The sequence below is a fragment of the Anguilla anguilla genome, chromosome 14, assembly GCF_013347855.1.
Source record: "Anguilla anguilla isolate fAngAng1 chromosome 14, fAngAng1.pri, whole genome shotgun sequence".
Taxonomy (NCBI): Eukaryota; Metazoa; Chordata; class Actinopteri; order Anguilliformes; family Anguillidae; genus Anguilla; species Anguilla anguilla.
In genome coordinates this window covers 20445833-20468395 of record NC_049214.1, presented here as the reverse complement: position 1 = coordinate 20468395, position 22563 = coordinate 20445833, and the positions used below count along the sequence as shown (strand labels likewise).

Below are 22563 nucleotides of genomic sequence, written 5' to 3'. Positions count from 1 at the left end.
ATGAAATTCAAATGGCTGAGAGACCGACAGTATTAGAGGCTGGAATAGAATCAAGTAGGATGTTTGCTACATCCAGACTGCCAGCTCATTTAGAATTCATACATTTTGCAAACTGGTTGATGAAACAGTTTTTTCTTTTGATAACTGGATAACTGCTGAAATTTAGGTTGACAGCCCAGATGGCCATGCGCGTGAGATTAACTCTGAGCCCTAGATATGACATGAAATCTCATCAGGGGTTTAAGAAAGAAATAGCTTTTTTCTGGAATTTATGTATTGCAAGTATTCCTTTGTAGCCAAACGGTGCCCTCTTTACATTATGCCAGATGGAGTCCTTCTGGTACACAGGGCACCCTGAGGTTTCACTCTCAAAATTTCCATGATACTGTCATTCCAACAAAGAAAATTAAGGGAAAGAAAAATTAAGAAAATATTTTTGGGGCGACTCATGCTTCCTAATTGGGTATCCAGTGGAGAACCTGCAGCCTTATTGTCACGCACGTTGCGGTCCGGGTTGGACCCTGACCACGTGAGTGTCTGTGGGAGATCACTTAACAGATACATTTTGTGTAGCGTGAGCCAGGTTATTCCCTGCCTGATTGAGTAGGGGCTCCTCTGTACCTGCAGTCTGTCTCCGGGCAGAAGCTGCAGCTCGGCTGTGGATTGCAGGGCTGGGAGGAGCAGCGAGTGAGCAGTGGCCTGCTGGTGTCCGCTCCAGGGCCCACAATCACAATCTGTCACAGAAACAGGAATAGAAAACAGGGCATAAAAAAGTTGGGCAAAGTAGAAGGAAAAAAAAGTCATTTGCAGGGGATTATTTATTGTGGACGGGGTGAGTGAGAGGTCAGGCCAGATGAGGATGTGACGGCTGACGGCCGCGTGACTCTCCGCTGTCCCGCCAGGGGGGGGAGGAGCACCCGGAGCCCCACGAGATGGTGGAGTGCGAGCTGTGCGACGCGCTCACGCTGCAGTTCAACGGCCACATGAAGCGCCAGCACCCGGGCTGCGGCCAGAGCGCCGGTCGCCGCGGCTACCGCAGCAACGGCGCCTACGTGGACGGCTGGTTCGGCGGCGAGTGCGGCTCCGGCAGCCCCTACTACCTGCTGTGCGGGCCCTGCCGGGAGAAGTACCTGGCGGCCAAGCTGGGCGACCCGGGCCCCAAGCACGACAGGTGATTAGCGGGGGATTAGCGACGCGCCGCCGCGCGGCCCCCCCCCCGCCATCTGCGCCCGCGGTGCACGCGCTCATCTGCGCCAGAGCAAATCTCCCCCTTTTACCGTCTGTCCACCCGAGCGCTAATCCGCTGCTTCCCTGGCTGACGGGGAGAAGTGCATATCTGCTCCATGTCATGCATGCAGCGATGGCCTGCCATGAAAATCTCCTTTAAAATGCTGACATTTAATTAGTAGAACATACAGTGTAATTGGGCTGGACTGTGCCCAAGGATTAGATGTTAATATGTAGTATGGTATTTACAGGTGTAATATAAAATCTCCATTTTGTTAGTCATTATAAATAGCTTTAAAATTTTGCTTACATAAGAGGAAGTGCAACTCAAATTTTGTAAATTTTATGTTTTACTGTATTTTAGTTCAGATGTAGTTAGGACAAGAAAACTAAAATTCTCCTTTGTAAGTTTCTGAAACCGGGAGGCATTTGATTAAAAACCAGAATGCTCACATTCTCACATCCGAGGTGTAAAATTGCCACCACCAAAACCAGCAGGACGAAAACAGTCGGACAGAAGTGCCAACACGCTGCCTCACCACCTGCTGCGTAAATATTAATGAGGATTGGTGTGAAACTCAATCACTTCAAGCTTGCACTTCGGGGTTGTAAAATAGCTCTTTGTATAATAGGGTTGTAGTCATCTTGCAGAGATATTTATTATGTCTTAGTCCTGGTCGCTGCGGTGTACATATCTGTGCTTCCCACAAAAATCCTCAAAATTAAAATAAAAAATAGCTGTGGAAAAGGAATCTGGGACTCCAGGGATGCATCCATTCATGAAATATGTGTTTTCAGGGTGAAGAGTCTGGCATCTGATCTGATTGGCCGATTGGAAAGTGCTTCTGATGGTACGTGCTGCAGTAATGTGGAAGGGCCCTTCTGATGAACTTGCAGCCCTGGTGTGGAGTGATAAATGCGTATTAGAGGCCTCTCTGCTCATGTGCACACAGATGAGTGGGACCTGTGTCCCCGGGACGACAGCGACGCCGACAGGCTGACGGGGCAGGAGGATTTCGGGGTGTTGCTGAGGCCTCTGGGTCTCTCTGAGAAGAAGCTGGTTCCGGACCCGATCCTGTTCACCGAGCACGATCCCCTGGGAGCGCTGGTGGCTAACTCCATCAACAGCGACAAGGCCTCCATTTTCAAAGGTAATGGCAGCAGCCGGCGTGTGACAGGCAAGCTCCGTAACAAGAGCAGCCAGCCTTTCCAGCCGTCTGTCTCTCGCCTGGTCTTCATATTTGAGGCAAGAAATGGAAAGTCACTTCTGATAAATATACATTTAGGAGGAGTCCAGTAGCGTCGCTCTTCAGAACTGACCTTCAGAATTGATCAGGAGTGACATCACTGGGTTCCTCTGTGCTCCTGCAGGGGAGGCCGGTGTGGAGCAGAAGGCCCCGCCCGTGCCCCTGAGCCTGGGGGAGCAGGCGGCCGCCCTGCGGGACCCTCACGACCGGCTCCTGGCCCTGAAGCGCGTGACCACCACCACGCAGATCCTGCTGGCCTACAGCATGGTGATGAAGGCGCTCTCCCAGACCTCGTCCAGGTACCCGCCCCTGGAGCTTCCGCTCCGTTTCCTCTGCGCGTGAGCCGCCATGCGGAGAGCGGCGCTAGCGGTGCACGCTAACGGGCGCGGGAGTTTCTCATCTGCCTCCCGCTCTGTTCGCAGCGCCTCGGTGTGCAGCCACTCGAGCGGGCTGGAGGCCCTCGGCCTGGCGAACATCCGCATCCTGGTGCGCTTGATGTGCCTGGCGGCCTCGGGGAGAGTCCACACCGCCATGGACCACCTGGGCTGTGGACACGGCTCGAGCTCCGCCTTCCTCACCTTCCTCAGCTCAGCCATCGGCTCCCTCGTGTCCAACAGCCCCACCGCCTACCGTGAGCTGGTGGACATCTGCACTCAGGTGACTCCTTTTTAAATGTGCATTTTTACTAAAATGGAAAAAAGCAATACCTGTATATCTGATAGTTGTGTCCACAGGTGTATTCAACAAATATCAATTAAAAAAGATTTTAATAAGTATCCTTTTATTCAAAAACTAATTTTTGCCTCATGACCAAAAGAATCAGTAAAAAAATTGTATTTTTGTATTTAAATTCTTAGTTTATTATTAAGTTCTTTTTACTGCTTGAATTTAGCAAGGATATGAATGCATTTGAAGACCACTGCACATACTGTATAAGAATGTGTAATGTGCACTTGGTTACTCTTTACTGCTTCTGCTGCAGTAAATTACACTGCTCTGTTTCCATGGCGCCAGGATCTGATGGCGGCGGCCACAGGCATGAGCGTCGGTGCCGTTAGCGACGCCCACCAGAGGGGCCGCCTGAACGCCCCTGGGAAGGCGTCCCGGGACGAACCCAAGCACCCCACTCCCCCCACGTTCCTGGTCACCCAGAGCCTGGTCTCCCTGCTGACAGAGAAGGGCATCCGGTACCGCTACAGTCAGGACAGGGCGGAGCCCGACTCCAGGGGTGAGCGGCACGGCGCGCAGTAACACGCAGAGCTCCGCCCCTGCGCGGCGTCAGCCTTCCTGCTGCAGTCAGCAGACTTAGGACAGCACACTGCAGTACAGCTCCGCTGCCCTGTCTGGGTCCTGCCCTCAGTGGGTGACAGTCTCAGCGAGAATAGATTAGATTGGTTCAGTCCAGGCTAAATATAATTTGTTGAGTCATTGTGTAAAGGATTTGGTGGAAGAGAGGTTTCTTCTGCTGTGGGGTTTTAGCAGCAGGACTAGGCTGCAGTAGAGGAGCCCTCTTTATGTGTGTGGTAAAAAATGTCTCATCCCCAAAGGTAAACTGAGAGAGAATGTGATTGTGGCACTACTGTTCATATCATTCATACTGTGTCTAGTCGAGCAAATTCACCCTATGTTGATGCTTGGTGTTACTCTGTTTAATTACAGTAATTGTGCTTTCAGACAATAGCAGCCCAGGGACTGCAGGTCCACCCCCTCAGGTGGGGGCGAGGGTGGGGCCCCTGGAGCTGGCCAATGCGCTGGCTGCCTGCTGCCTGTCTTCCAGACTGTCCAGCAGCCACCGGCAGTGGGCCGCCCAGCAGCTGGTCCAGGCCCTGGCGGCGTCTGAGAGAGACAACCCCGCCCGGCCGCAGACCTACAGCGACATGGCCGGGGACCTGCGCAAGTGCGCCGTGAAGAAGCTGGAGGGCCACCAGAACAGGGTACACCCTAACGCTAACCCCTAACCCTAACTCTATCTCTAACCGGGTACCTGCGCATGTGCGCCGTGAAGAAGCTGGAGGGCCACCAGAACAGGGTACACCCTAACGCTAACCCTAACGCTAACCCCTAACCCTAACTCTATCTCTAACCGGGTACCTGCGCAAGTGCGCCGTGAAGAAGCTGGAGGGACACCAGAACAGGGTACACCCTAACGCTGACGTTAACCCCTACCCTAACCCCTAATTCCTAAGTCCTAACCCCAACCTGCACACTGAGTCTTTCATTAGCTCATTAATTTACTCAGTAGAAACCTTGCACCTTTATACCAGCTAGGCTGTGAAATTCTCTAATGATAACATCACTTCAGGGCTCTACGCTAATATTCTTTACAAGGTGCACATGTGCTTCTAAATTGAAAAATTTAGGAACAAACTAATAGATTCAGATTCTGAATTATTTTTCCAGGTAGCACACATCAATTTTCAGGGGCTAATGCTCATGAAATGGGAGCACTGAGCCATGCACTCACGACGTGAGCTGCTTGCGTTGTGGCTGCTCTGTCCCTGCACGGCTGCTCTGCTCTGTCCCCACACGGCTGCTCTGCTCTGTCCCCACACGGCTGCTCTGCTCTGTCCCCACACGGCTGCTCTGCTCTGTCCCCGCATGGCTGCTCTGCTCTGTCCCTGCACGGCTGCTCTGCTCTGTCCATGCAGGCTGCTCTGCTCTGTCCCCACACGGCTGCTCTGCTCTGTCCCCACATGGCTGCTCTGCTCTGTCCCCACACGGCTGCTCTGCTCTGTCCATGCAGGCTGCTCTGCTCTGTCCCCACACGGCTGCTCTGCTCTGTCCCTACATGGCTGCTCTGCTCTGTCCCCACACGGCTGCTCTGCTCTGTCCCCACACGGCTGCTCTGCTCTGTCCCCACACGGCTGCTCTGCTCTGTCCCTACATGGCTGCTCTGCTCTGTCCCCACACGGCTGCTCTGCTCTGTCCATGCAGGCTGCTCTGCTCTGTCCCTACACAGCTGAACATAGGTGTTGCATCACGGGCTGCTCTTCTCCAGGCCTCTGACGGCAGCTCTCGGCGTGTCCCCACAGGTGACGAGCTGCTGCTGGAGCGGCGAGCGGGGGCTGCTGGCCACGGGCGCTCAGGACGGGACGGTGCGGCTGTGGGACATCTCCCAGACCACGGCGGAGCTGCAGAGCACCCACACCTGCAGCCTCAGGTACGCGCACGTCTCCTGAGGAAAAGCCTCAGTACGGCTGCTACAGACGTGTGTGCAGTGTGTTCAGGTAGCTTTTCTTCTGCCAGGCCTGAGCGGCAGGCAGCTGTGAGTGTGCGGTGAGTAAGTGCTGAGAGTGGTGAGTAAATGGTAAGTGGTGAGTAGGTGGTGAGTAAGTGGTAAGTTGTGAGTGAGCAGTAAGTGGTGAGAGTGGTGAGTTAGCAGTGAGTAAGTGGTGAGTAAGCGGTGAGTAAGCGGTGAGTAAGCTGTGAGTAAGCGGTGAGTGGGTGGTGAGTAAGCGGTTGAGGAAGCAGTGAGTAAGTTGTGAGTAAGTGGTAAGGAGGGAGCAAGTGGTGAGTAAGCGGTGAGTGATTGGTGAGTAAGCGGTTGAGGAAGCAGTGAGTAAGTTGTGAGTATGTGGTGAGTAAGCGGTGAGTAAGTGGTAAGGAGGGAGCAAGTGGTGAGTAAGCGGTGAGTGATTGGTGAGTAAGCGGTTGAGGAAGCAGTGAGTAAGTTGTGAGTATGTGGTGAGTAAGCGGTGAGTAAGTGGTAAGGAGGGAGCAAGTGGTGAGTAAGCGGTGAGTGATTGGTGAGTAAGCGGTTGAGGAAGCAGTGAGTAAGTTGTGAGTAAGTGGTGAGTAAGCGGTGAGTAAGTGGTAAGGAGGGAGCAAGTGGTGAGTAAGTGGTGAGTGATTGGTGAGTAAGCGGTTGAGTAAGCAGTGAGTAAGCGGTTGAGTAAGCAGTGTGTAAACGGTGAGTAAGCGGTGAGTAAGCGGTGTGTAAGCGGTGAGTAAGCTGTGAGTAAGTTGTGAGTAAGCGGTGAGTAAGTGGTAAGGAGGGAGCAAGTGGTGAGTAAGCGGTGAGTGATTGGTGAGTAAGTTGTGAGTAAGCAGTGTGTAAGCGGTGAGTAAGCAGTGTGTAAGCGGTGAGTAAGCTGTGAGTAAGTTGTGAGTAAGCGGTGAGTAAGTGGTAAGGAGGGAGCAAGTGGTGAGTAAGCGGTGAGTGATTGGTGAGTAAGTTGTGAGTAAGCAGTGTGTAAGCGGTGAGTAAGCAGTGTGTAAGCGGTGATTAAGCGGTGAGTAAGCTGTGAGTAAGTTGTGAGTAAGCGGTGAGTAAGTGTGATGGGTTTTCCCCGCAGTGAGGACAGGCCCAGCTCAGAGAGCAGCGTGGGGGTGCAGTGGGTGTCCTCGGTCGGCTGGAGCGCAGGTGGAGCCTTCCTGGCTGCTTTCCAAAACAAGCTCATCAACATTTGGAGCGTTAGCGGTAAGCCAGCGCCATCTCAGGGTCCTCCTGCTGGGCTGCCAGCTCTAACAGACTGCTTCCATCAGGCTGCAAAATGGCCCTGTCACACTCTTTATGGAAAAGAGCAATAGTGTGCACCAGCGGTTTCCAGCCCTGTTCCTGGAGATCTCCCATCCTGTTGGTTTTCATTTCAACCCTAATTTGGCACAGTTGATTCTACTAATTAGCAGCTGAATTAAATCTCTAGCTGTTGAATAAGGTGTGCTTTGTTAGGGTTGGAGTGAAAACATAGAGGATGGTAGATCTCCAAGAGCAGGGTTGGGAATCGCTGGTGTACACCATAGAATACCTGGATGTAAAAGTACCATTTATTTATTCAGCGGATTTTCAAAAGGCTGCTTGACAGTAGTTTGAAGTGCTAGATGTGCTTTGTTTTTAAGCGTCGCTGAGCCACATGGAAAGTCAGCCCTCGTGGGTGACAGCCCTCTCCTGGGTGCAGAAGTCCTCCCCCTGTACCAGACAGGGTGCTGCCAGCCAGGCCAGCCCCACAGAGAGCCTGCTGGTGGGCAGGCTGGACGGCTCCCTCTGCTGGCTGGAGGTCACAGAGGCGCTTCACGTGGAGACCACTGAGCTGACGCACTGCCAGAGGAAAGAATGTGAGTCCTGCTTGCATTCCTGATTTATTTATTATAAATGTTTTCCCCCAGTGAGATAAGAATAAAAATGTATTCTCAACAGAGATATTCTTTGTTCTCTGGTCAGTTTCATGTTTCTGTTCACTTGCGTAATTAATAATGAATGAAGAAATGAACTTTATTCCGAGGCATGCAGCCATGTTGGCTCATCTCGTGTGTTTGTCTGTTGCAGCTCCGCAGTGCATCGCCTGGTACAGTCTGGACAAGCCCTTCGCTGTGGGCTACCCCGACGGGAAGATCCTCCTGGCCACCGCCGAGTACTACCAGAGCGAGCAGCCCCTCATCCTGTCCGCGTTCCCGGTGAGGGGGCCGCCCGCTCCTTACGTCCTTATCAGCGTGACGCACCGCCCCTGGGGAGGTACTGACCCCCCCCTCCCCTCACTGTGTTCCAGGACAGCGTGAGCGGCCTGAGGTGGGACCCCACAGGGCACCTGCTGCTGTCCATGGGCCGCTCGGACGTGGTGAAGGTGTGGGGCCGCGTGGGCAGCGCCTGGCTCGCCCTCTACTCGCTCTTCCACACGGGCACCGCCAACACCGCCGAGTGGTGCCCGCTCCCCGGGAGGGGCCCCGACCCCCGCCTCATGCTGGCTGTGTAAGTACGGCACGGGGGGGGTGGGACACTTTTCTGGGACGTTCGCTCTTAATTTTGGGACAGGTAACGAGCGTAATTATTTCCGCTGTGGTGTGGTGTTGACTGCGTGCCCTTCCGTTCTCAGAGGGTGCCAAAATGGCGCGCTGTGCGTCTGGACTGTTCCACAGGGGGGCACCACTGTGTCAGTACCAAACTTCTTGAACAATTCTGCCAACCAAGAGAAGATTAGCGATGTAAAGGTATTTTTTCCGTGGTCTGCATTTTAAAATATTGAATTTATACTTACTATACTATTCAAGTGAACTATTATTATTATTATTATTATTATTGCGATCATTAGTTTTATCAATTGTAGAGATCATCTCTATTTTTGGGTCTGTTTAATCAGTGCGGTTGAAGTGGTTTCTGTCTTGCTATTATGCTACTTTTTCTAATTACTCTTTACAATAATGCCTTAATCTCTGGGTGAACATAGTTTCAGCGATGAGTACAAATCAGCCATATGATACTTCTCATTTTTATCATTTAACAATTCTGACAAAAGTCTGTTTTGCATATTGTGGTTTAAACCCTTCTCTATCCTGTATCCTTGATGGTATTGAATTTCGGTCAGCACGACTGTCTTTCCTGCCTATCTGTATATATTATAGGCTGCACCTCAGGTTCACAGTGAGGGCATTTTGTTTGTAGATGCAGAGAAAGGTCCTTCAGTGAGGGACAGTGCTGTCTGTGCCTGTAATTCTGTAATCCCCTGTCTAATCAGCGCGGCAGTGCCAAGTGCATCTTCAGACTGAACGGCCACATCACTGCAGTGAAGACACTCTCCTTCTGTCCCAGCGGGTTGGCCCTGCTGTCTGGGGGGATAGGGGGGCTCCTCAACATCTGGTCTCTGCGGGTGAGCACATGCCCATGCTTCTCTTCTGTACGGTCCCTGTCTTAGAAGCTTGCAAAATGGGGTCTCGGGGTGGCGGAAACAAGCTGAAATACTCATACCAATCACTCAGCGTATCTGCCATTTTAAAGATGCCTGGGAATGGCCGTGGATCGGCCTGGTTGCCCTGACACTGTGACTCTCCCTTCTTTTAGGATGGATCAGTCCTGCAGACTGTGATGACGGGTCTGGGCTCAGTGGTCAGTACCACTTGGATCCCAAATGTGGGGGTGGCTGCCTGCTCAGGAAGGTCTAAGGTAGGCTACGTGCCGGGTCATTTATATGCCTTTATTATGTGACCTTGATGATGAGAAGTGCTAAAAGTGACAGTCACTGCCTCTCATGATCTGATTAGGGGCATACATTATTTTTCACCTGTAGAGAGAGCACGAGACATCTGTAGATAGAAGAGAAGAGGAAATTGGTTTCCTGTATTATTAATCTAAACTGTTAACAATTACTTCTGATATAGTAGCTTCAGCTTCAGTTGGCATGTTCAAATTTGTCTCTGTTGAGTCCGTAAAATGTGAAGTGGTTTTGTAGGTAAGATTTATGTGCACTTGAGAATTAATAAATCAGCAGAAACTAATGAATATACACGTGCATTAATTAATGTGTGATGTAAATTTTGAAGGGTTGTTATACTGGGTTTTAACACAATGGGTTTTTGGTTTGACAGGTAGGGTCAAGATTAGGGAATACTGGATAGTTTGCCTATAAGATGAGGGTGAAGGTGCACAATTTGAGCTGTGTTGCTGTCTTAGTGAAGGCAACGAAGAACACAGGTGTTTACCACTGAATTAGCAATTCTGTCTGACAATTCACAATTAAAGTCTCAACCCAGTAATTCTCAATAATCAGTAATTCTATAAAAGTGAAGCATAGACTTTCATAAAAAGGTATCTCAGAAAATGGCAGAAAGCATGAGGGAGATGCACATCTCTTGCTGGATTTATGGGACAGAAAACACTCTACACTGTTGTGGGGTTTTCATTCAACTTTTTAATGCTAATTTTGAATTTGCACATGAATAAACCTGAGTGGAAATGCCTGAAATTTGAAAATAAAAAACAAAAAATGTTTTTAGCGCTTGGCCGAGGTGGAAGCGGTGGCATATTGATAAAGAGGAGATGTGCTGATGGGCATAGACAGGTGACGGAAACATTTTTGAATAAATAATGATGTGACGAGGACCTAAGTCACATGCTTCCGTATCAGAAAGCCCAAAAATGTGATTAAATAGATTACTGCATGCCCCCTTCAGTGTCTCTGGGCTGCATGTAATACAGCCATGCATAACCAAGACAAGGCTGTTTTGATTGCTCTTTCAAGAGCGAGTATTTCTCCGTAACTGTTTGGCTGGCACTTTCTTGATTACTTAATCTCGTGGTGCCCTCTTCAGAATATTTGCATAACAGTAGTTGATGGAAACACACACTGATTAGCATTTTCTTTTGCCGTCTGTTCGCAAATTTGTGAAGCATTTGTAAACTTAGTGTGTGACCCTTCCCCAGGACGTGCTGCTGCTCCGCTGCTCCTCGGACTGGATCTCCCAAAACCACGTCCTGGCCTCCTGCCGCATGGTCCTCAGGGCGCAGGGCATTGTGGGATTGAACAAGGCCCCCTGCATGGCTGTCTTCTTGGAGAGACTTCCCCTCCTTCTCCAGGAGCAGTACACTTATGAGAAGGTGACCGTGACGACCGTGCTCATAATTTAGCCACATACGAATGATTTTAGTGAAGAAGTTGACCTTGGCCTGGAGAGTGATTGCTTATGTAATATGTGGTTACATTACATTACACCAATGTAATGGAAGCTTACAAGGATTTGAGGGTAATGCCACCTTTTTGGGAAATATGTTCATTGACCCATTTGTCTAATTTCCCCCCTTATTTCTCATCTCATAACTATTCTGGCGTTTGATTGGTCCGCAGAGTCATGTGAACGCAGGTGACCAGCTGGTCCACAGTGGCTTCCTGCAGAGCCTGGCCTCGCTGATCGTGGGGCTGTCCCTGGATCAGCTGCTGTGCCGGCAGCCCACGCCGGCCCACCACGCCAGCCCCCAGCCCCAGCCCTGCCCCAGCGAGTGGAGCTGGCTGTTCACCTTCTCCACCACCGTCAAGAGCGCCGAGGCCTTCGCCCGGGGAACCGCCTTCCCAGAGTCCTTCACTGTGCCCGAGTTCCAGCAGGCTGGGGCCGACATCACCAGACCTCTGGTAGAGCACAAACCTCACTCTGTGCTGCCAGCGTGCATGTGTACGCTGTCAGGGACTGCTACTGTAAGGGCAGAGATATTAGGTTTAAGCTGAGCTTTTTAAATTAAAAAAACTGATTCTGATTCCGTCTGGTTGTACAGGGAAGACATAGGGTTAAAAAAATGCATGGTCTTTGACACGGCTACCTGAATTAATTTTGTTTTTGGAAATACAGCCATTGCATTTAAGTCAGGGGTGTCCAATCATCAGGGGTGCAGTTTTTTTTATTTTAGCTCAGCACTACGACACCTAATTCAGCTAATTAGCTAATCATTGGCTTTAATCAAGACCTTGATAAGTAGTGCTGGGATAGAACAAAAAATTTGCATACACACTGATTCTTTTAGGACAACATTGGACAACCCTGATTTAAATAATTCTTTGGACTTACCTGTACTGATGTCAAAGAGTACCATGATGGATTGTTTTCCAGGATAACTGTAAATGGAGCTTCATGATGGATGAGCAGCTGATGTCTTGGGCCACGACCAGGCCTGAGGTACGTCACGCGTGCGCGTGTGTTTGCTCACACTCCGAGGGTGTCGTGCTCGTGTACACACAGGCGCTGGGGCCAGTGAGAAAGGGCTCTCTCTGTCTGAGAGGTGTGCCGCCTGCTGCCGTTTCATTCTGTTTGGCTCACGTAGAGCTGACCCTGCCACATCCTGTCATCTGGGTAATACATCACTGAGGCGCGTTCACCTGCTAACTCTGGGCGCGCTCAGACACTGGCTGTACACTTCAGATACGGCCTGTATTTTATATTAAAAAATGTCCTCTTGGTCCTCTTCCAAGGGCTAGAGGATTTCAGGGGGCATGTGAGACGCATTGGCGTTTAAAAGGTGCAGTGTCACATTTATAACGGGCGGGGTACGGGGGCGCAGAAAGGCTTGACTCAGCCTTTTGAGGGCGTCTCATTGAGAGGCTTTGTGGCGTGTGGAGCAGTGTGCGGGGGGAGATGATTGGTGGAGGGTGTCAGCAGACGCCCGGCTCGGCACGCGCGTCACGCTGATGTCCGTTCGACAGGACTGGCAGCAGGGCGGGAAGAGCGAGGTGTTCCTGTGGGGCAACGGGCGCCACGGGCAGCTGGCCGACGCCGGCACCAACCTGATGGTGCCCACCCTCGCCCCGTCGCTGTGTCAGACGCAGCAGGTACGCCCCCCGCATTCAGCACATTCACTCGGGCAGTTCAGTCATCTAAAACCAGAGGGGCTATCTGTGTCTGCACACACTCCGGTCCTGCAGGGCCAGTGTGTGTGCAGGTCTTTGTTTCCACTAAATACCCCGGCTACTTGAGCTAATTGGCTGTGTACACCAACGCTGGCTGCCTCGTAGATTAGATCACAGTAAAACCTTTTATACTGGGACACAAGAGCACTCTTTGGCAGTAATTCATGTACTTATCAAGAGATGTAGCTTAAATGTCAGGTTTTGTAAATGTTAAGACTAATTAAGTAATTAAGGCCAGAAGTTGGCATGAAAACCAGAAACTGAATTGGCCCTCCGTCCCTGCTTCTGCTATAGAGGTAATTCCAGTCATACACACCGATTAAAATGAACTTTCCCATGTACAGCTGGTGTGCTTTCAACTCTGCAATTACAGTTAGTGGGAGTCTGTGGTAAAAATGTATTTTGTGTGCCACAATGTAATATATTGAAACACAAAGCAAATTGAGAAACTGTTGGGTGCTGTGTGTGTTTCAGGTTGTGTGTGGACAGAACTGCACGTTCCTGGTGCAGGCGAATGGGACAGTGCTGGCTGTGGGAGAGGGCAGCTATGGGAGACTGGGCCAGGGGAATTCTGACGATCTGTACACCCCCACCGTGATCTCTGCCTTGCAAGGTACGGTGTGGCATTGAAACGGCTGGTCTTACCGAAATTCCAGTCAGTGCGATTTTAGCCTCTGTTTACCGCAGTGATGACACGGTCGGCCTGTCAGTCACCCGGACGCTGACCCCCCTCTCGCCCCCCCCCCCCCCCCCGCAGGGTACGTGGTGACCCAGCTGGTGACGTCCTGCGGCTCGGACGGCCACTCGCTGGCGCTGACGGAGACGGGCGAGGTGTTCAGCTGGGGCGACGGGGACTATGGGAAACTGGGCCACGGCAACAGCGAGAGGCAGAGGCGGCCCAAGCAGATTGAGGCCCTGCAGGGGGAGGAGGTGGTGCAGGTAGGCCTGCAGCAAGGCACACGCGCACACGAACGAACACTCACATGCACGCTCACGTGCGTTCGCGTGCTGGTGTATCCAGACCAAATGAATACAAGCTCACGTGACTTTTTTTTTCCCCTGAAACAGCTGGCCTGCGGGTTCAAACACTCGGCCGTGGTGACTTCGGACGGGAAGCTCTTCACCTTCGGGAGCGGAGACTGCGGCCGCCTGGGTCAGAGGTCAACGTCCAACAAAATGGTGCCGGAGCGGGTGATGGCTCTGGAGGGTTACAGCGTCGGGCAGGTACGTGGAGAGGCTTCTCACGCAAGGCTGCACGTGTAACTCCAGCACCAGCGCAGCATGGCCGACGCCCGTCTCCCTCCTGTCCTTCACAGGTGTCCTGCGGCGTAAACCACACTCTGGTGCTGTCCTCGGACGGCACGATCGTCTGGGGCTTTGGAGATGGGGATTATGGGAAATTAGGCACAGGCCCCTGCACTGTGAAGTGCTATCCTCAGGTATGGCTCCCGGTTACAGACCCAGCGTGCGCTTCCATCGGTCTGTTAACTGTGTGTTCTCACAGGTGTGTGTGTTTCACAGAAAGTGGAGCTCCTTTGCAACAAAGGAATAAAGAAGCTGGCTTGTGGGAGTCAGTTTTCAGTCGCTCTGGCGAAGGATGGACATGTGTACACATTTGGGCAAGGTAATGACTGTTAGGGCGGATGTGATGGATTTGTGTGTGTTTTTCAGAGATGTTTTATAGCTGTGTGTGAGTGCTCCCCACACGTGGCATCCCATGGACTCGTGGAGGCGTGGCATGTGCACCTGACCTCTGTGTCCCTCCCCCCTCCCCCCCTCCCCCCTTCCCCACTTCTAGAGCGGCTGATTGGCCTGCCGGACTCCATGCTGAAGAACCACGACCGTCCCCAGGTGGTGCCGGCGCTGGAGGCTGTGTTCGTGGAGGACGTCGCCGTGGGCGCGGAGCACATCCTGGCCCTGTCCGCCACCGGGGACGTGTACGCCTGGGGCTGCAACTGCGAGGGCCAGGTGAGTGGAGCTGGAGCCGTTACACTACACACACTGCAGAGAGCAGCACTCTCTGAGCACTCACTCTGCAGTTATTATCATTACCAAAGGCTACTGGAGCTGGAGCCTTAACACTAAACACACTGCAGAGAGCAGCACTCTCTGAGCACTCACTCTGCAGTTATTATCATTACCAAAGGCTACTGGAGCTGGAGCCTTAACACTACACACACTGCAGAGAGCAGCACTCTGAGCACTCACTCTGCAGTTATTATCATTACCAAAGGCTACTGGAGCTGGAGCCTTAACACTAAACACACTGCAGAGAGCGGCACTCTGAGCACTCACTCTGCAGTTATTATCATTACCAAAGGCTACTGGAGCTGGAGCCTTAACACTAAACACACTGCAGAGAGCGGCACTCTGAGCACTCACTCTGCAGTTATTATCATTACCAAAGGCTACTGGAGCTGGAGCCGTGACACTAAACACACTGCAGAGAGCAGCACTCTGTGTGTTCTCTGTGAAGTTATCATTAAATAATAACAATTTAGCGATTAATGGAAGCTTTTCAAAGCAGTAATTGCATTTTTCCTGTAAGATCCAGAGGTTTTTTTTCCCCAAAGCTACTCAGAGCTGTGGAATAACCCGTTCGAGGGTGCCGCAGGATTGTCGAGGCGGGATTTAAAGATTGACAGGCTGCGTGGGCGTGTCTCTCTGTTGCAGTTGGGCCTGGGCCACTCCAGCCCAGTGAAGGAGCCCACGCTGGTCACCGCTCTGCAAGGGAAGAACATCCTCCAGATCTCAGGTGGGCGGTGCCACAGCGCAGCCTGGACCACTCCCCCTCCCGCGGCCCGAGCCCCAGGTACGCCCCGGCCCGTGAGAATCACCGCGCTCCGCAGGGCACGCAGCACGCCGCTAAGCACGTGACCAGCACCCAGCGCAGAACCAAAGCCCCCGGTCCGTAAAGCGGATGACCAGCAATACGCAATGCTCCTGTCAAAACCCACAACACACAGCTTCGCTGGCTTGATCCTCAGCACCCATTGGCACATCATTTCTGTCTAAAGCTCTACATACATACACTAAGACAGTGAAAAGATTTCATGGTATAGTAGTTGGGAAAATTTGTGGACTTGGTTATTTGTACTTTTTAGTTGATGAAATCTGGTATCTTTTAATTTCAGCGCCAATTAATTGCCTCTGGGTGTTCTGTGATTTTAGTTGTTGTTGTTAGTTGGTGGTTTATTCTGTACCTTACCAAAACATATTTAACAATAGTGGGAACTTGGGGAGATTAGCTTTCACTTCACATGGTTATCAGTGTCACCTTGACAGCCTGGAGTGGACCCTGCAGCCCAAGGTCTGCTACAGTATCTGCATCTCAATCTCTCAATTTCCCACAGAAACATTGAATGTCAGCAAACTCCGATAAAGAACATCGCTGAGTTCTCAAAGGAAATGCCCAATGTTGAGTTGGATGTATCCGACTTGTTCCTTCCCAGGGGTGTTTCCCTCACATGACCCCCCCCCGCTTCCCTCAGGTGCTTCTCCGGCCCTCCAGCTGGGGCGGCCTCAGTCTGTCCCCCCCCAGTACAACGCCCTGAAGGACTGCTGCCCAGATGTGCTTAACACCCGCCTCCGGGTCCTCTACCACTTCTCTGACCTGATGTACAAGTCCTGGCGGCTACTCAACCTCAACCCCAGGAACCAGGTAACGGCTCAGAGCCTGCACAGCGTCAGACTTCTTCAGCAAGTGAATCTGGGTGATTCAGCTCCTTTCATTATCAGAATCTCCCAGACCTGCATTCTTTATGGAGAACTGTAATGTAGGCTAGATTTATTTGATTGTTAGCATGCTAATAGAACTATAAGAGTATGTGTAAAGTCCACTGAGGCTGAGGGACTGTAGTATTGCACTGTACAGACAGGCTGAATGAGGACCTGATCTACTGATGTCACTTATTGGACGCTTGCAGGTTTCAGCCTCACGTTACAGCTCGGGAACCTCGGCCATCGTTCAGGGCCAGCTGAGGGGCCTCCTGTCCCCCAAAGTAAACACTCTGCCCCTGGTCCGGTCCATCGGGAGAACCATGACTCAGGGCAAGACCTACGGGCCTCAGATCACTGTCAAGAGGATATCCACCAGGTAGGATGATCATTAGCATAGCAGAGCTTCCCTAAATCAGACACATTGGCCATTTAAATAGTGCATCTCAAAAAATATGAGACTGTAATAGTGTTCCGCACTTTTCTGGTTTCCGTCCTACAGGGGGCGCTCCAGCAAGCCAATCTTTGTGCAGATCGCTAAGCAGGTGGTGAGCCTGAACCCCACGGAGCTGCGCTTGCCGTCCCGCGCCTGGAAGGTGAAGCTCGTGGGCGAGGGGGCGGACGACGCGGGCGGGGTGTTCGACGACACCATCACCGAAATGTGCCAAGTGAGTGTAGCGCCCGGACCGCGGCGTACCGGGGCACTCGCTGTTCTGAACAAGGACCCAAGAACATGTTATTCTCCCCGCAGCCACGGCCTGTGCCAACTGCTGTAATTAGGGTACAGCTTCATTTACTTTTCACATCATTATAATCATAAAACCTACCGGCTGTCCCAGTTTAAAACTTTAATCTAAATAAACTTTATGCATCTTATTTAGGTAGTGAATGATATATGTGGGCATTTGATGGTATAATTAAATAAAACATGATATAATTCTTGTGATTCATAAGGCTGCAGTGTAGCTGTGCATTTCTGGAAGGAGACTGATAAGTTCTCCGCCTGGTTGCTTATTGAATTTTGTGGAATTGCATTATTGGAATTACTGTCACTGGAAGAAAAGCAGAGGCCCCCTGTGCCACTTTGGACGTACATAAGGAGCGAGTGCTGAGTGTGCAGAACCCTGAATGCTGTGGGCTGTGCTTTCTGTCCTCAGGAGCTGGAGTCTGGCGTAGTGGATCTGCTCATTCACACCCCCAACAGCTCTGCTGACGTGGGCAGCAACACCGACAGGTAAAGAGGAACAGCCTGCTGCAGGGTCTGTCTAAGGCCTCAGCGCTGTCACCATGAATGCAAACAGACATGTCTGTTACATAAATATACGCAATTGTTCTTGTGGGTAAAAATGCGAGCACGGTCGGAACAAAGTGAGGTGTTGGGACGGTTGACCCGTGTGCTGATGGGAGAGTGTGATTGGCCGCTTCAGGTTCCTGCTGAACCCGGCGGCCATGTCGGAGGACCACATGGTCCAGTTCCGGTTCCTGGGCATCCTGATGGCCGTGGCGATCCGCACCAAGAAGCCGCTGGACCTGCACCTGGCGCCGTGGGTGTGGAAGCAGCTGTGCTCCATCCCCCTGGGCGGGCCCGACCTGGAGGAAGTGGACCTGCTCTCCTACCGCTCCCTACAGAGCATCCTCCACCTGGACAACAGCAGCATCACCGAGGAGAACTTCCCCGTGGTGAGAGACTCTCTCCTGGTCAGAGGGGGCCTGGGTCTGTGTGGGGTTCATGCTAGGTGGAAAAGCTTCAAGGGGAACTCAAACTGTAAACTGAAATGTTAATGTTATATGGTGTTATACATCCCTGTGTTTTCATTAAGTCATAAAATCTAATGCTTTTTTGTTCTGTAACTCTCGCTGGTAACGGTTTCATAGTTTATGAGACTTTTTATTTTATTTTAGGAAGGCTAGCTTGCATCATCAAGCAGTCAAGTTCAGTTCCAGGCTTGAAGAACATGGTTCAGAATTCAAATGCGTTTTTTTAAGCAGCTGTCCCTGTAACTTCATTAGCTAAAATATGAAGCTATTCTCCTGTTGACAGGCTGTGAATATGTTACTCACACATCCCTGAATATATTGCATTTTCACAGCCTTGGTAAGCATCATTTTTGGAAATTGTGTATGGCTAATTATCAAACATTTATCAAATGGGATCTTGTTTATTTTTTTCTTTTTCTTTTTTGTTATTACTTCTGGAAAATTGCCATTGTGAAGCGCCGTCACGAAACGAAAAAGATTGATTGACGTGCAGAAATGAAGGACTGGAACACTTGCAGTACTGATGCGGTCATGCACCTCCTGTCTCTTTCCAGATGATTCCTCTGGACTCTTTTACGGCCCACAGTGCAGACGGGAGGCTTGTACCGGTAGTCCCAGGGGGACACAACATCCCTCTGAACTTTGGCAACAGGAACGAGTACGTGGAGCGGACCCTGGACTACAGGCTGCACGAGATGGATCGGCAGGTGAGCTGGATCCCACGCTGTGTATTTTGTATCTGCAGAGACCATAAAACCCCAGACCAGAGCTGCTCAGCCATGTTCCTAGAGATCTACTGTCCTGTAGGGTTTCAATACAACCCAAACAAAGCACACCACATTTAACAGCTTGAGGTCTTGCTGAGCTGCTAATTAGTAGAATCCGGTGTGCCAAATTAGGGTTTAAATAAAAAGCTGCAGGACGGTAGATCTCCAGGGACAGGGTTGGGCAGCCCTGCGCTACGCTGAGCTGAACTGACGCAGCTGAACCCTGCTTGTGTGTGGCCTGTCCTGCCAGGTGGTGGCAGTGCGGGAGGGCATGTCCTCCATCATCCCAGTGCCCCTGCTGTCCCTCCTCACCGCCAAACAGCTGGAGCAGATGGTGTGCGGCCTGCCCGAGGTCTCCGTGGAGATGCTCAAGAAGGTGGTGCGCTACCGCGACATCACCGACAGCCACCAGCTGATAGGCTGGCTGTGGCAGAGCCTGGAGGAATTCACCAATGAGGAGAGAGTGCTGTTCCTGCGCTTCGTCTCGGGCAGGTCCAGGCTGCCTTCAAACCCGGCTGACATCACCCAGAAGTTCCAGATCATCAAGGTCGACAGGGTAAGAGATAAAAGCTGGCCCATTTGGCCCTGTAATTTACAGAACCACACAGTAAGCAGGTTGGGGGTGCTGGCAGTTGGCTGAGGTTCTGTGAAGCTGGCTAAGCCTGCCTTTCTCCTGTCTTGTTAAACTTTTACTGGTCTTTTTTCTATTGTGATTTAGTTCTAAGCTATTTTAGACAAATGATTGTTGTGGTGGGGGCATGTCCCATTTGGCCCCATTTCACTTTATTATACAACGAATACCCAGGCAGTTTGTCATGTTCTTAATGAGCCCACATTTACATAATTGACCTTGCTAATGTAGATGGCATCTAATTAAAGTGTCACATGGAAAATAGAGAAATGCAATTAATGATATCAGCACATTTGGGCCAGTTTAGTGCTTCTGGGGCTTTTCTTCTCATAGATGAACTCAGAATTCTTGAATTGCATTTCTACATATTTAACATAATGTATCATAGGTATTATCTACCGAAGATGATTATGATTGTACGTAATCACAAATGAATGTTAACATCCAACGGTATTTCCAATATCAGTAAATTTCCATATATGTAATTGATAAAAATCCAGAACAGCACTCTCCTTGTATTTCTTGACGCACATATACAAAATTGGCCGCACCAAAATTCAAATACAACTCTCTGTTGTACCATGTCTCTCAAAACTGACTTGTGAATTTTCAAACCTATTTGTATTGATGACATAAGAACGGTTTTTGGTTTGTATATTTCTATAATTTACTGCCTCCATATTGCCTACAGAGTGGTACAAATCTGCAGAGCTGAAATCACAGCCCGTGATGCAGCTCACACACAGCACACTCAATCGACTTTCCTGTCTGATTTATTGCAACTGCTGGTGAAAATGACACCCCACCTTCACCTTATCTTCCACACTTCTCCTCCACTGCATGTGTAGATAAGATGCCCGGGACCGTAGTGTGCAACTGTAGCCATTATTATTTACATATCCTGCTAGTTTCGGGCAGCAAGAAGATGAACCGTTATCATTAATGCTCAGTACGGACTTTGATTACACCTCACGGCCCTACAGTTTTAATTAAAAACTGGCAAGCTTTACCACAAGTCTATTTTAAAATGCATGTTTTAAAAAGTCTGTTTACACTGTTCTGTCTTTGACACACACACACACACACACAGACACTCACAAAACCACAGATCTACATTTGAAATTGCAGTGACACATTTTGTGCAATGGGACTTCTTTCCAGTTCTGACATTGATAACTTGAGCTATTTGAAAAATTGATGTGGAAACCTGATCTCAAGTCTTTTGATAGAACCCAGTTCACAGCATAAAGATGATTTTTGGGTATTGCACTTGCTGTGTAAATACCTGTGGTATTTAAAAAAATCTCTCCTTTCCAGCCAATCAATGGCCTGCCCACTGCCCAGACCTGCTTCTTCCAGTTACGACTGCCACCCTACACCAGCCAGGCAGTGCTAGCCGAGCGCCTACGTTACTCCATCCACAACTGTCCCTCCATTGACATGGACAACTACATGCTGTCACGCAACAGTGACCCAGCAGAGGGCTCCGACACAGAATACTAAGTGAGACAAGCGGCTCAAAATGGCTGCCATTACTTGAAAGCACAACTGTTTATTGTAGTTCTTCTTCTTTATGGTGCAATAGAGCTCTCTCTGGGAATGTGGTATCAAAGTGCTGTTGGGGACAGAGATGTGGGACTCGTACCCATAATGCACTTCTGAAAATCCTCGAGAGTTGGATCAAGAGTTCACCTCAAAAAAAAAAAAAAAAAAAAAAAATCAAGAAGCAATCATTCAGCTGCAGTGTTCCTGCATGACGCAGAGTATTTTTTATTTAAAAACAATTCACTTTTTTTCAAAGACATTACGCAGTTCAATTCTGCGTGGCAGGAAATTATAAAAATGCCTTAACTGGCAAGGTTGTGCATCTATTAATGGAGAAATATTATTTCAACGCCTACTGTATGCCTGTGAACTTTGGGAACAGCGCGTAATGAATTTACTGGTGCCCTTGAACCTGACTGACACGGATGACTGGCCAAGTGTAAAATAAGAACATGGTGAAATGGCCTAGTGGGTGATTTAACACTAATAACTGACAGATTAGTCTTTTTCAGTACACCTCTGAGCCTGTTAAAACTTGTATGCTAAATATCCGGTCATTGTGGCAAAGGCTGTCAAGAAAGACCAGAATGTGTGCTGCCGTGGCTTTGATGAATTGTAGAGAGGAAAGTGACATAGTATTGAAATACAGGTTATTGTATTCCCTATTAAGTTTGTCAGTAGTCTTATCAATAAAGAGTCTCTCCACCAGTGTATGTTGGACGAATGTATACCCAAATGCCATGCACATATGCACTCATACTAATTTTTATTTGCCAAAAATTGGTACTACTGCGTCTTAAGTGGATTTTGGTAATTTGCTGCAGTTGTGAAGAGTAGTGAATTTAACATGCTGTGTTTTTGCCCTTTTAAAATGCATTATAAGAATTAAGGCTTTTTAATGTGGGGTGGGTGGAACTATATTGGTCACTATTGGTAGTCTAGGATTCCATGCTTTAGTGCATATTCCACTTTTAGCTTGTCCCAGAAAGCCTAGGGCGGTTTCTCAACATGGAGCGTTGGAGGAGAGGCTGTCCAGCTTCTGTACAGATACATCAGTACAGATGGACTGCAATTTAATACATTATAGCAATTATATTACTAAACATTTTAAGTGGTGCTCATAAGCATCTTCTTTTTTTTTTGCTGAAAACTTGAAAACCACTAAGGGAATAATAATGGTACTGGAATGCCCAGTACTGGACTGCACTGAGGGAAACGTTCCATTGTGGTACTCAAGACGGCATGGTTGTTGTAATGTTTGCACTTTAGACTTTGTATGCATTGTTGAATGATCAGTGATGGTCCGTCAAATGCTTTGGGGCTAAAAAAAAGAATATGCACATGTGAGGAGCAGTTTTGTGTAAACATTAAATTCAGTGTGTTTCAAAAAGCAAAATGTGGTTTCTTCTTCCATTAGCTTTCATTTATGAATACAGAAGTGGAACCTTACTGAATTGAGGAATCTTTGAACAAATGCCTAATGCCCCAGAGTAACAAGGAGCAACTCCAAACTCCCCCTTCAGTTAAATGACTTTAAACCAGGAAATGGTGCAGCCCATTCCCTTACTGCA

At 49.8% G+C, this 22563-nt stretch overlaps 1 protein-coding gene across 8 annotated transcripts in view; it reads left to right on the top strand.

Annotated features, from left to right (window-relative positions):
* The window catches only part of LOC118212180 (probable E3 ubiquitin-protein ligase HERC1), a 65860-nt gene extending 43472 nt beyond the window's left edge, over positions 1-22388 (top strand). For 7 of the 8 annotated variants that reach the window (XM_035389830.1, XM_035389833.1, XM_035389831.1 and 4 more), the window contains 34 exons: positions 903-1171; positions 2026-2078; positions 2181-2378; positions 2599-2773; positions 2897-3131; positions 3489-3702; positions 4149-4408; positions 5507-5634; positions 6770-6894; positions 7314-7529; positions 7741-7868; positions 7961-8160; positions 8285-8399; positions 8924-9055; positions 9247-9348; positions 10606-10779; positions 11027-11308; positions 11781-11846; positions 12371-12496; positions 13049-13187; positions 13332-13513; positions 13643-13798; positions 13891-14013; positions 14096-14198; positions 14373-14542; positions 15248-15386; positions 16066-16235; positions 16501-16670; positions 16794-16959; positions 17449-17525; positions 17719-17971; positions 18604-18756; positions 19067-19372; positions 20765-20950. In XM_035389830.1, the coding sequence (XP_035245721.1) occupies positions 903-1171; positions 2026-2078; positions 2181-2378; positions 2599-2773; positions 2897-3131; positions 3489-3702; positions 4149-4408; positions 5507-5634; positions 6770-6894; positions 7314-7529; positions 7741-7868; positions 7961-8160; positions 8285-8399; positions 8924-9055; positions 9247-9348; positions 10606-10779; positions 11027-11308; positions 11781-11846; positions 12371-12496; positions 13049-13187; positions 13332-13513; positions 13643-13798; positions 13891-14013; positions 14096-14198; positions 14373-14542; positions 15248-15386; positions 16066-16235; positions 16501-16670; positions 16794-16959; positions 17449-17525; positions 17719-17971; positions 18604-18756; positions 19067-19372; positions 20765-20950 (5691 nt within the window). Of the gene's footprint in view, positions 1-902; positions 1172-2025; positions 2079-2180; positions 2379-2598; positions 2774-2896; positions 3132-3488; positions 3703-4148; positions 4409-5506; positions 5635-6769; positions 6895-7313; positions 7530-7740; positions 7869-7960; positions 8161-8284; positions 8400-8923; positions 9056-9246; positions 9349-10605; positions 10780-11026; positions 11309-11780; positions 11847-12370; positions 12497-13048; positions 13188-13331; positions 13514-13642; positions 13799-13890; positions 14014-14095; positions 14199-14372; positions 14543-15247; positions 15387-16065; positions 16236-16500; positions 16671-16793; positions 16960-17448; positions 17526-17718; positions 17972-18603; positions 18757-19066; positions 19373-20764 lie in introns of all 8 variants that reach the window. The other variant, XM_035389829.1, reaches the window with a different exon arrangement.
* Positions 22389-22563: the final 175 nt, after the last annotated feature.